We start from the raw sequence: 12438 nt of genomic DNA on the forward strand, positions 1-12438 counted from the left end.
GGCCCCTCTGATTGCTACCCATGCAAGAGAAGAATCAGCCTGTATTTCTTTGGGTATGGGACCAACCCACTCAACCAGCCCAAACGGTAGGTGAAAGTCAGGGCTTTGAAAAACGGCACGCTTGGAAAGTTTAATCCTGGAAGCAGGGTATGCTTTGACTGCCTGTGAAGAGGCATTGCCTGCTCCAACTGTGACCCCAGCTCTCTGCCCTCATGGCCCCATGCCCAGCTGGGGCCTCTGGGATGGGGCTGGGCTGGCTTAGAGCTCCCCAGCCCGGGGACATCCTGGGGACATCCCCAAGCACTCACCCTGAGCTGGTCTGTGCCGCGTTGTGCTGCCCAGCAGCATGGGCCCAGACTGGCTCCCGCAGTGTCAGCTGAGGTAGCAAGTAAACGCTCCCAAAGTAGAAGGAGATGTTTTTCCCTCCTGTCTCCAGCGCTGTCCTCAGTGGTTTATCCTGAGAATGCTGCCAGGCACAGGGGTGACTCCCTTCATGCACATCTCCAGTGTTGCCTGTCCCCAGGGCAATCTGGTGTGCTCTAATGCAATCTGATTCACTGGCTTCTGGCACCCATGGAGGAATCTTTTGAGACAACATTACAAATTACATCTATAGAGTGTGCAGGAACATAAACCTACCGCCTTCCTACTCTGCTATAGTGAGAGCTTTTGTCAGCTCCCAGGTTTCCTACTGAGGGGGCTGGGGGGTGCTCATCTGGTGAGCCCTGACACAGGTGAGCAGGTTGGAGCATGTGCTGGATGTGTCCTAGCTTCTAGTCCTGCATGCTGCTGTGGTTTGACTATGTGGATACCTGAAAAGGTCAATAGGAATTTGGCAGGCACACTAACAGAAAAAGAAAAAGACAAAACTAATAACATTAAATGTAACCTTAAAAAAAAAAAAAAAAGAATGTGAGCTGAACCGTCTTGAGAAAAATGGCATAACTGGCATGCCTGCTGCTGGCGTTGGTCACGAGAAGCCCTGGAAAAGTGCATCGGGGCTGAGGTGGGTACAAAGAAAGCTACCAGGGCAAAGGTGCAGAATTACTCGCTTCTAGTGAGCACAGACACTACAGAAACCAAGGCTCCAGCAGTATCTCTCACTGCTGACAGAGCTCTCTCGTATGAGCTGTGTTTGCACTTGCAGTGTATGGCACAGGCAGCCACGGAGGGGTCTGTGTGAGCACGAGACAAAGGTCCCCCCTCCACCTGCTCTCTGCCTTTTGCTCCATCTGCCTGATGGTGTTGGTGAGTCTTGAGCTTGGCCACTGAAGAAGGTTTAGTGTTGTGGTCTCTGGAGATGGAGATAATAAATTTTGCATATTTGCAGGATGACTTTAAGGGATGCCACTATCCCACGAAAGTGCTGGAGCCCCAGAGCAGTAAGGCATGTGGCAGCCAGCCTGGGCCATACTGCGGGGTCTGCAAGCGGAGACCTCCCTCCTGCTGAGGTCGAGTGGAGCCGGAGTCACTCCACTGATGGCTGTGGTTGATCTTTGCAAACGTTGGGCCTTTACCCTGCCTGACCATGACTGCTTTCTTTTCTTGCTTTCCTGTCAGGGCCACAGTTCAAGGTCTGGAGAGGTATATGTTGTAAGGGAGCTGGGGAGAAAGTTCTCCCGCCTGCCTGGATGGACCTCCCTTCCTGCCATCCAACACAGAAGCTGGGTCATAATTTGGTGGGGTGATGTGGTGGAGGGGGAGGAACAGGAGGAGGAGAGAGGGGAGTGTTTGCCTTAACTGTTGCTGTATCTCTTTGGCTCTTGGTGGATTCTCTGCCTGGACTCCATTGGGACAGGACAGTCTTGCCTGGGGGAGATCTGTGCTGTGTTCAGGTGAGTTGGGTGTTAGCTCATTGAGCAGATCTGACTGGATACATGTGTCACACTGGGATTGCTGGTGTCTCTGGTCTTCCTGCAGCCAGCTGCTGCATGCTAGCTGTCTGCCATGCTCTGGGGAGTGGGCCAGCAAAACTACAAGGGGAAAAGCTTCCTAATGTTAAGCAAAGGAAGAGAGAGCTGGAGGATGGGGAGAAAATAATTAGTTTGGATCAACCCAGTGAAGAGTTTTTCTTTCAGTGGTTCCTATAGGAGATGACATGCAGCAATGATGCTGGGAGGCTGCCGGTAAGCTGCAGAGCAAAGGGATGCCTGAAAGATGGGTAATTAGTACTGAAGGTTGTAGCAGCAGAGAGAGAGAAAGAAAAGGACTCGGAGAGCAGAGAAGTTGAGAAGAGAGCTGAGAGTGGGCCAGGCAGGGGTGGGGATGAAGGGTAACAATGGCTAGGTGATAACAGGTACACAAGGAAAAGTGTTAGGAGTGAGGTAGGCTGTAGGCATTTCAGTTCCTGCAACACAAGGCAGTGGCTCCCTCTCCTCCTGTGCCGCTCTGCAGAGGTGCTGGAGCTGGAACACTGACTTGGGAACTGCAGCTCTAAACAAAGTGCCTGGGAGTGTGCTGCTTGTTCTTCTTGCCTCAGAGGCTACATCAAATTTGTTCGTCAGGGTGAGGCAGAGAAACAGCACAGTCTGTGCATATGTTAAACTCTAGGGGTCTGTGGGCATATTTGTGAGCAAGCTCAGGCAGAACACATCGGGGTTTCGTAACACCTGATCTGTGTCTCCTTAAATCAACAATGCTTTTAAAGTAATCACTACTAATCAGGGCTTTCATCCAGTGCCATTGGAAATGCCATTGCCCCAGTTTTTCTTCTTTGACAGCTGCTGATACACAAGGCCGAACCTTGGACCTGACCTTTGCGGCTTTGCAACAGCCCATCTTTGCTGGATTTGTGGGTGCAGATGTGGTCCTTGCAGAGGGCAGGCTAATGGGCCCTGCACTCTGTCTCTACCTGCCCATGCTCCTGGGCAGAGCTATAGGAAAATTTTGGTGCCCCACGTTGGAGAGCAGATAGCTTGGCCCTCAGAGGGTGCAGGTGAGATGCAGTCCCAATCGCATTGCAATGTGACATTACCACGGGCACTGCTAAGAGTCAGTCCGCAGGCACCTCTGCCTGTCCCAGTTTTACCAGATGTGCCTTGTCCTATGTACCAACTAGAGATGGATGAGCCTTCCCATGGTCAGGCAGGTAGATCCCCAGCCTGCACCTGAGCAGGCTGCAGCGTCCTGGGCTCCCTGTGCAGGGCTGAACAGGGAGCTTGATGCAGGGACGGTCATTGAGGGGAGCCCATGCAGCGCTGCTCCACGGCTCTGCAATGGCTGCGCATGCATCTGTGCCAAGGCACGGGGCGCTGCCAAATAAGCTGTTGGCTCCCCTCATCCTCTGTGCTGGGAGGCATAAGGTAATGTGTCATGCCATAACCTCACCTGCCTTTCAGAAGAGTTTTGCTTGAGTACTCTTTTTCCATCCTCCCCATTTCTCATCACTGATAGCAAGTGTCCCCAGGCTGTGTCTTCGGGAGGTTAGGCAGGGTGTGCCTGCCTGGTGGAGTTTAACTAGAAGTGCCTACCTAGTGTGATGCCAAATCCCCTGCCGTGCTCTCCCACCTCCGAACCACAGACTTTTGGAGACACTGGCTGCCAGGAGCACTGGGTCTTCTGCTTTCCTGCCCTGAAGCAGTAGCCCCAGGGAAGTAACTGCTGGATTCATATTTTAGGCACTGCAGAGGTTAGGATTTTTGTGCAGACCCTCACACACCTGCCGCTTTGCTGCCCACCCTTCCCTAACCCCTCAGCCTCCAGACCCAGGCTGGCCTGGGTGAGCGGCAGGCAGCCAAGCCGCAGTGCTGGGGGCTGGCAGTCTCCCTCCCTTCACCTGATCTGCCCAGGGCTGTGGAGTGGCGTGTCTTGTTCCATGAATTTGCTGCCTCAGTGAAGTGGCAGCCCTGTAGCCACTGTGTCTCCTCCTGTGGACTCTGTCCTGTTCCTGTGGGGCACCTCCAGGCTGCCCTAAAGGTCACTGCCCCATTGTGCCCCTGGTGTGCCTGTTTGCAGAGCGGGTGCTGAAGCGGTGCGGCTTTCACCCTGCGTGCCATTCACCTGCTCCGTTCCTCCAGCCAGTAATGGGAGCCATGCTGTCCCCACACTTCAGCTGTGCATGGGCACCTCTGAGCAAGCCTGACGCAGCTGTGGGACTTCAGCCAGACACCTCCGGCCAGTGGGTGCGTGGCTCTAGGGGTTCCACTGGGGCCAGGCTGGGGCCAGCCTGGCTCTGTGTCTGCAGGAGATCTGTCTCTGATGCTCTGTAAGAAGGATCCTGCTGTGTTTGCATGCTGCTGAAGCTCCTGCTATGTGGCAGTAGAATACAAACCTATGGACCATACAGACTATGGACTGAGCGGAGGTCTTGAAGAGTATCTAGCTTGGTGCAAAGGCTGTTTTCTGATCATATTTACACCCCATTTATGCACTTCATCAATTAGTCTTCATTTTTTTTTTAGGCTGGAGCAAGAAACCACCTCTGTGTCTCTGTAGCCCAGAGCAGGGTTGGTGAGTTGCAAACACCAACAGAGACTGAACTGAACAGGCACTAAGAACAACAGCTTACACTGCTTTTAGCAGGGGATTTGCTCCTGATCCTCAGGAAAGTCCAGCCACCACTAGGTACTTGTGAGGCTCTCCTGTCCTGGCAGCTGAGGACAGGGCAGGAGCCATTTGTCCCCTCCCGAGCGTGAGGGCGTGTGCTCTGAAGGATGATGTTCTGTAATCCTTGCAGTTTGTATCACAGATGTACATGTCATTAGTAAACTCACAGTTACTTCTTATCTCACTCTTACTGGTTTCAGTAAGCAGCAAACTCACTGACTGCAGAAGCGTTGCTCTTATTTCACGTTGGAGACCATGTAAGCAGGATCTGATCCTTGTGACAGCCTCCTGTGTCCCATGAACCTTGCTGAACAGATGCTTCGAGAATGCCCTGCAGCCCACACAAGCTGGAAGTTAATTAGAAAGTGTAAAGAAGCCAACAAGCTTCCAACAGCTTGAAATGAAAGGCATTTTAATTTTGACTGCTGTCCTGGAGTTGATCAGTCTTTCTCTTGCTGCATCTTTCCCTTGCCATTCTCCTTTTTGCAGCTGGAGTGAGCCGTTCTCCAGCAGCACTCGGGATTGGAAGTAGCTGTGGTTGAAGCAGCCATCCCTGCTCACGTAGCAGCTCTTAGATTGGCTGGAAAGCACTTACTTCTACTGCTAATATTTTCCTGTCCATCTTGCAGATATGACCTATTCCAGTAGCAGCCCCCACGCTCTATTCTAACCAGGTTTGTTTCTTAAGCCATACCTTGGCACTGCTGTTCCTCACTGAGCCCTGATTTTGTGTCTCTGCCCCCACAGCCGCCCCCGCCTCCTGTCATCGAAATGCGACGCAGGATTTCAGCTGCCGACTAACTGCTGGCTCATATTGTGCAACCAGAGAATTTTATGTGTCCTCCTGCTCCTTCTTTTGTAACACAGCCCGGTCTGCTTGCTTTCTGATTCCTCCCTCCCCACCTTAATCTGCAGTTTACGTGCTTGGTTGCTGCTTGTTTCAAAATGAAACCAAGAACTAGAAGTGCAGTGCAGCTGTCTGCATCATCACCTGCAATTCTGCCTTCTGCAGCTCAGGCAGCACCTATGAGTGTCCAAAGGTGCTTTAAAACTGTGCTCCCTCTAATAAGTATTATTGGCTGCTTTTTAATGACATCTCTGCTTGCTGTTCACTCTGTTTCACTGTTTGCTCTTGAGATTGTTCTTCTCCCATTTGCCTTAAGATAAAACAGCAGAGGAGGTTAAGCGGAGGATGTTAACGTCCCAGCAGTAGGAGCTCCTGTGTGACAGCACTCAGGAACAGGCAGTAAGTTTGTGGAAATAAAAGCTTTAGGAGCATTTCTAATGGCTTCTTCCTCTGATGCCAAAACCCAAGGTGGCTTCTCTCTAGTCTCTCCCATCTCTCTCTTGTTCCTTGTCTCACCTGAGCAGCCCTGAATAAGCCCTTTTTGCCCTGGGAGAGGCTGAGGATATCACCATGTTTTACCTTCAAAGGATACTTTCATTGTCCTCTTTCTCATTCCTGCCTTCCCCCTTTAGTCGCAGCTTGTTCCCAAATAAAGCCGACAAATGCTGTTCTCTCACGTCATGCATCTGGCCCATCAGACCCAGCTGGTGAGTGTCCACAGTGCTTCAGAGGTGTCCTGGGCTCTCCTTGCCTTTTGTGGCCATACTTGAAGAATTTCATGTTGGTAGGTGTGGGACAAACACAGCCCAAAATGTGTGACCAAAAGGACACTGGGCTACCTCATTCAAATATTGAAGAAGGGAACTTGGTGAGGTCTGTGTTTATGGCTGCCTGCATGCTGCCTGCTCTCTTTCCAGTGCCTGGGAAACCCAGGTGTAGTCTTATTTTCTCATCAATAAACCTTGTAGAGGAAAACGTGGCTGCCTCCATGCACCAAGCCTAGTATGAAGCCCAGTACGATTTCATGCAGAGCTGCCTGTTGCACTGGGCACAGAGGAAGCCCCCTCTTCCCTGTGGGAAGACAACAGGCTAGGGGTCATGTCTGCAAAGGATACTCCAGGCCTTGAAAAAGGCACCTCCTTAAAGTGCTGAGGGTTGAAAAGACAGCAAGGTACCTCGAGAAGAGACTGGCAATGTCAGAGGGAACTGAGGAGGAAAGGTGGTGGTGGTTGAGTGGGTCCAGGAGAGGGGTAGACTGTGGACCAAGCCAGGTGATGTCTTAACAGTTGGAGAAACTTTATGGCAGGGGGAAAAAAGAGGCTGGGAGCAAGGGAGTCTGAGGATTTTTCTCCAAACTTTGGTGAAGAAACAGCAGAAAAAGTGCAGGCAGGCAGTGAGGGGCAAAATCTTTTCTCCAAACTCATGTATTAAGGAGAGGGGCATCCAAAGGGAGAGGAAGATGTCTGCCTGTTGGGGACGGTGTAACACAGTGGGTGGCTGTGGCTGCTGTGGGAGAGCCAAATTGTTCCTAGCTGGAAACAAGAAGTTATTTGAATCCCCATCTGGCCTGGGAACACATAGGGCAGGAGCACAGTAGGATTAGATGTTCAGGAAAAGAGCCAGGAGGTGTGTGAATAGGCTTTCTCATGGAAACAGCAGGCAAAGCAGAAAGGGAAGCAGTGGGGATGTGTAATGCTGCGCTTTGTCTGGGAAGGGAGAAGCCTGAAGGTCACGGCACAAGGGGCCAAAACTTTGGGCACTGGTTTAATCTACCACCTGTTCCCAGTTGAAAAGGTTCCATTTCATAACCAGGGTGCTTTCCCCCTTTTGGAAATAGGAAAATGAAGCCACAAGTGCCGTATCTCCCCTGCCAGTCTATGTTTGTCCCAGCCCTGTTCCCCATTGCAGCACTCCAGCTTCTGTCCTTGGCGGTGGCCTATTCAGGAGTCAGAGGAGAGGTGCACTGAGCACCTCAGAGGTGCCAAGTCAAAGCCCTGGTCCAGGTGTCCCTGAGGTGGAGGCTGGTGACAGGGCTGAGGCTGTGGGCTGGCACTCAGGGCATTCCCTTCCTGTTGTTGGGTGAGAGGAGGTGACTCCCTGATTGTGATTTTCCTCCACTCCCACGTGTGAAACAGGTCTAACACAAAAGCAGGTAAACCACAAATGCTAGTAGGAATAGGCTGGCTCTTGGACCCACCTTGCATTAAAAGAATAAAAGCAAAGGATTAACTAAGCCTTCTCCTGTCAGCTTCTCATGACATCCTCAATGAACCCAGACTTAAGCATCATCGTACTTGATAATGTGCCCTGGACTGCAGCAAATTGGAACGTGCCAAGGACTGTGGCAGATCAAACACGTTTCATTAAGTATGTGTTATTTTTTCTCTCACATTTGACAGTGCGTGGAGCTCTGCTCCTCTCAAAGATGAGGAGACTGTGCTGCAGCATCTGAATGAACTGATTAGCCAGCTGGCAAGCCTTGCTGCAAGCAGGCAGTGGGAAAAGGAGCCTTCCCTGAGCTTTAGAAACTGAGAAAAGACTGGTGGGAGGGCCTGGTATTTCCACCTCCCAGTCCAACCCAGCAGGTGTTAAGTGAAGGGGTCAAAGCCGGGACTGGGAGGACCTCTGTGCTGGCTCTGCACCAGCCAGCATTTAGGGTGCATGCCTTGAATTCTGGATTGCACCACCTTCTTTAAATGTCGGGTTAGAGTTTTGTACAAGCCTCTTAGAGAACTGATTCAACTTCAGACTCAAGTGTAGATCCACACATATTGTAGGACTTTGTGGGTTTGGGGCAGTGCAAGCAATGCCAGCCAATAGGTGCTTTCCAGCATATGGTACCGTAAAGGGCAAGGGCTAGCGAAAAAAGGGAGGTTGCTTCCTTAGTGCCCCCGGTGCATCTGCATTTGACACTGGAGCTGGCTGTGCCCACTCTGGTACTGCCCATATATAAGCCCTTACTGGAAAAAAACCTTAAAAAACCTCTCAAATTTAATAGGGGACCAGAATCTTTCTGCAATGTTTTTGAAGAGGCAGCTTCACAGCCTGGAGGATGGCATTCAATGATTCCTGACTGCTCTCCTCTGTGGTTTATGCTCCCCTGTTCTTGCTGCAGCCCCTTTTACTAAAGGCAGTGTTAATCCTTTGCATGGGATTTGGCCCTCTGCATTCGGAGTCCATGGAAATTTGCCTCTAATTTCAAAGGTAATAGGATGGGGCCTTCAGAAGGAAGGCAGGTGGGGAAACAAAGACTGTTGTTTCCCTGGGCGTTTAGAGAGCAATCTGTGTATTGCAGTGTGAGATCTGGTTTCCTTTCTTTACTTGGCTGACAGAGGGAGGCAACATGCCTGGTGCAAAAAAATGGCTTGCTTTGCTATGAACGTTCAGTAGAATTTGTCGTATCATATGCAAACATCTTTCTTTGCCCCAGGGTCTGATATATCCAGAGGGTTAGTGTTCATGAAATCATTTAATTTGTGCCACTTACAGAAGCAAATGAGACATGGCAATAATGATGCTGCCTTGTGTGGAGTAAGTGCAAGCATGGCCAACCAGTTCCTGCTCCTGCTTCCCCCTTGCCCCATTGAAAATTACACCAAATCAGGTGCCGTGATGTTTCTAGGCTGCTGGACCAGTCTGATGTTAGGACTACATTCACCCTTATTCCCAGTTAGGTCAGACTCCCTGGTAGTCCCTACTCACATGAGATGGCTCATGCCCTGGTGCTAGTTCAGCGGGAGATGACTGGAGAGAGAGTAGGTACAAGGAGGGAGGGAATAGCTGTCATGGTCCTGGTGCACCATCCTGGTGTAAAAGGTTGATGGATAGGTTTGGTGGTCCTATCAGGTAGAGGACATGACATCAAGGGTGATGAGGTCTTGCTCACCACTGAGTTGCTGACTGGTAACGGTCCCTGGCCTGAGCCACCTCCAGAGCTGTACTTGGACTTTGCCTGGGAGAGAGCAAGCTGAAGTGGTCCAGAGCAGATCCAGGGCAGCAGAAGAGTTAAGCAGTGTGAGTGATGCAGGTTGCTGTCCCTGCTGCTCCCTGGAGATGGGGATGTCCCCTTAGGAGGCACACAAGGAATGATAGTTGTGCTATTAAAAAACCTATCAAACCACCAGCAAACCAAGGCTGTAAGCTGATGTGAAGGAACAAAGGCCTGATTTCTTAGTACTCTTAACTGGAGGGAATGGAAGCAGAGATGCTGTTGCTTTGGAGAGGCTTTGGAGAGATTTGTAGTGTAGTTCCCTAACCCTGGTATGGGAGTGTGTATCCCTTGAGCTTCTGCTCAGTAATGCCACCAGTGAGATGTGGCTAGAGTTAGGACTTCCCTGGCACAGTTCACCTGCTACCCTGCTCGTGTTAGGTCTGTGCTTTCTGGGTGGACTCACATGTGCATCCTATCTCGCGTAACTCATCACAGCAAGCTTTTGAGGAGAATTTTTTTTAGCTAAGTAAAAGGGAGCTTTCTTTCTTCACACTTTAGTTTCTTCTCATAATCAAATGCCTGTAAACAATACGAAGATGTTGTGAAAAAGAACGTTCAGTCTGGTCTGTGTGAATTTTGGCTAGTAAATTACCTAGCCAATTAAAGGACTTTGTATATGATAGAAAATCGTGTCTTGTACCAAGCAGCCACCAACTTTGCTTAATCAAGATGATGCTAAACATAATTCAAGACTTTGTATAGACTGGAGGATGTCTTCCTCATACCACCCTAGAGGGCCGGTCACATTCGATGTGCTTCCTCCAACAGTGACTTCACTCCGTGTTTCCACTGCTGGGCTTTTTCCTACGAACATTTCTACTGCAGTAACTGAGCTTGTCTAACCTCGATATTCCTTGCCCAGACCTGAAACACCTCACAGGTATGAGGTCCTTTTGTTCATCTCACGGCTTCGTTTCCTTGCTCTGTATTCTTTGCACGGTTGAGCAAAGGTGGAGGATTGGTGCCCATGTCTGTTACTGAAGGGACCCTGGGTCAAATAAGTATTTTGCTGAAGTGGAAGGCCATGTGGTAGTGCAATGTAGTGTCCAGGGGGTCAAAGACAGCACTCCTGGCAATGCCTTGAAGTAAGATGGCAGGTTGTCCATTCTTGTTCAGACAGTTCATTGGTAACATTTTTATCTGGCCCTCTGAAACCACTCCAGAAGGAGACAGTTGCTGTATAAAGCACATGTGGAAGGGAAACTCCTGCCACCAGGCCCTGCTTCAGCTCCAGCTCCTGTTCTTTTCCTCTGAACTGCTGTTTCCAAGGTTCCAGCCAAGTTTCCAGCACTGATGGAGACGCAGAGCGGTTTAGTCAGGGTGCGGAGGGGCAGATGGAGGTACACTAAGGCTGGTCTTCTGGGAAGGATGAGGAAGGGGCTGTGGGGGGTGGAAGGGTGAATTCAGGGGTGAGTCCAGTGAAGGGGTGGTGCAGGTGGGCCCGTCTCACCTGACCAGTGACCTTTCCTCCATCCCTTCAACACTGACTTAACTTGGTGAAAATGCTTCATGCTGACACTAAAGAAGCCATTTTACAGAGGATAAGGGAACCTCACGGTGATATTAGGAATAGATCTGTTGTGGAGATGGGTCCCCTCCCTCCTCTTCCCACCAGCATGTCCTACAGTGGTTCCTTACAGCCCATGTCGTCTCTTTCCTCTGTCCCACAGAGCCATGACAGGAGCCGTGGCTAAGGAAGGAGAGGCCAATGGGGCCATTGCAGCCCCTGAAGAGATAGAAAAGGAGGAAATGGAAGAGAGAGGCCAGTGGAGTAGCAAAATGGAGTTTGTGCTGTCTGTGGCTGGGGAGATAATTGGTCTGGGTAATGTGTGGAGGTTCCCGTACCTCTGCTACAAGAACGGCGGTGGTAAGTTCATAGCATGCATGAGTTATCCTAGGTCTGTAGGCACGACAAGAGATACATGGATGCCTGACCCATTTCTCCTATGCCTCGTGTGCCCCCACCTGCACTCCCTTATTCTCTCCTCCAGCAAATCAGCTCCTGCAAAATCCACGAGGAAAAAAACCTGAGGGGTGAATCCAGCTCCCTAGCGGGTACTGTTTCTTAAAGCAGCTCTCCCAAATTCAGATGCCAAAATGAACATTAGTAACTCTTTAAGGCTCTTGGACATCTTGAGAAACAAGTCATCTTCCAAAACCACCAAATGCTGTGAGTGGTCAGTAAACTATCAGCAAAATCCTCCGGCATAATTCCCTTTTCTTATTCTCTGTGCCACCCCTACCTCTCTCAGGTCCTTGTTAGGAAAGGGTTTGGTGGTGCTGGTATCCTTGCCAAGGCCTGATACCCCTAGAAGGACATTGCTACCTCTTCCCCAGGAGCAGTTCTCCCAGTGGGCAACCCACCACTAGGAGAACCCATCCCCAGGAAGGGTTCGTTCCCCTTCCCTTTTGTTTCTTGTGTGACTCTCCTTTTCCAATAACACTGCAATAAGATCATTACAGGTTGAAAATTAAACTTTCTCATAACAATAAAATGAAACTGGGGCAGAGGAAGGGAATAATTGACTGTCACTAACTTTTCTTGGTGAATCAAAATCTAACTATATAAAACTAAAGAAGGAATAATAAATTACATGTCAAAATACAGCAATAACTTCTCTTTTGTTCTTGTTTTCTAGAGACACCTTGAAATAATGCTTTGGGACTTGCATGTTCCCCCCACTTTAAACTTCCTTTCTCTGCAGACCATGCCACAAAGGCCTTTCTTTCCCAAGGTGTTGTGAGCTTTCACCAATGGATGAGTGATTCAGCTGTAGTTCATTCCAGGACTCCCAGATTCCTGTCCCCTGTGCTGTTACTGGAGTTAATCCAAATCAAACAGGAATCAATACAATATCTTCTCTGCACCAAATGGAGGCTGGATAAGAGAACGGTTAAAGAAAATGGAATTGAGTTTTTCTTGAACCTAGGATGGTTTTTAGTACATCCTCCAGTCTCCTTCTCTGAGGTTTTGATGGTAGGAACTGGAGGCACCAAAAGCAAGTCAGACCAGCATGGGTTAGTAAACACTAGTGGTGCATCTGATTGAACAGCC

General features: G+C 50.0%; 1 protein-coding gene across 1 annotated transcript in view; it reads left to right on the forward strand.

The window, feature by feature from the left end:
- The first annotated feature begins 1683 nt into the window (after window positions 1-1683).
- LOC308066362 (sodium- and chloride-dependent betaine transporter-like) overlaps window positions 1684-12438 on the forward strand; it is a 49441-nt gene continuing 38686 nt past the window's right edge. Inside the window, exon 1 of the mRNA XM_080393547.1 lies at window positions 1684-11250. Within this exon, the coding sequence (XP_080249673.1) occupies window positions 11058-11250 (193 nt within the window). The 5' untranslated portion in view covers window positions 1684-11057. The remainder of the gene's footprint in view (window positions 11251-12438) is intronic.

Source organism: Falco punctatus (assembly GCF_963210335.1).
Source record: "Falco punctatus genome assembly, chromosome: 6".
In the NCBI taxonomy this organism is placed as follows: Eukaryota; Metazoa; Chordata; class Aves; order Falconiformes; family Falconidae; genus Falco; species Falco punctatus.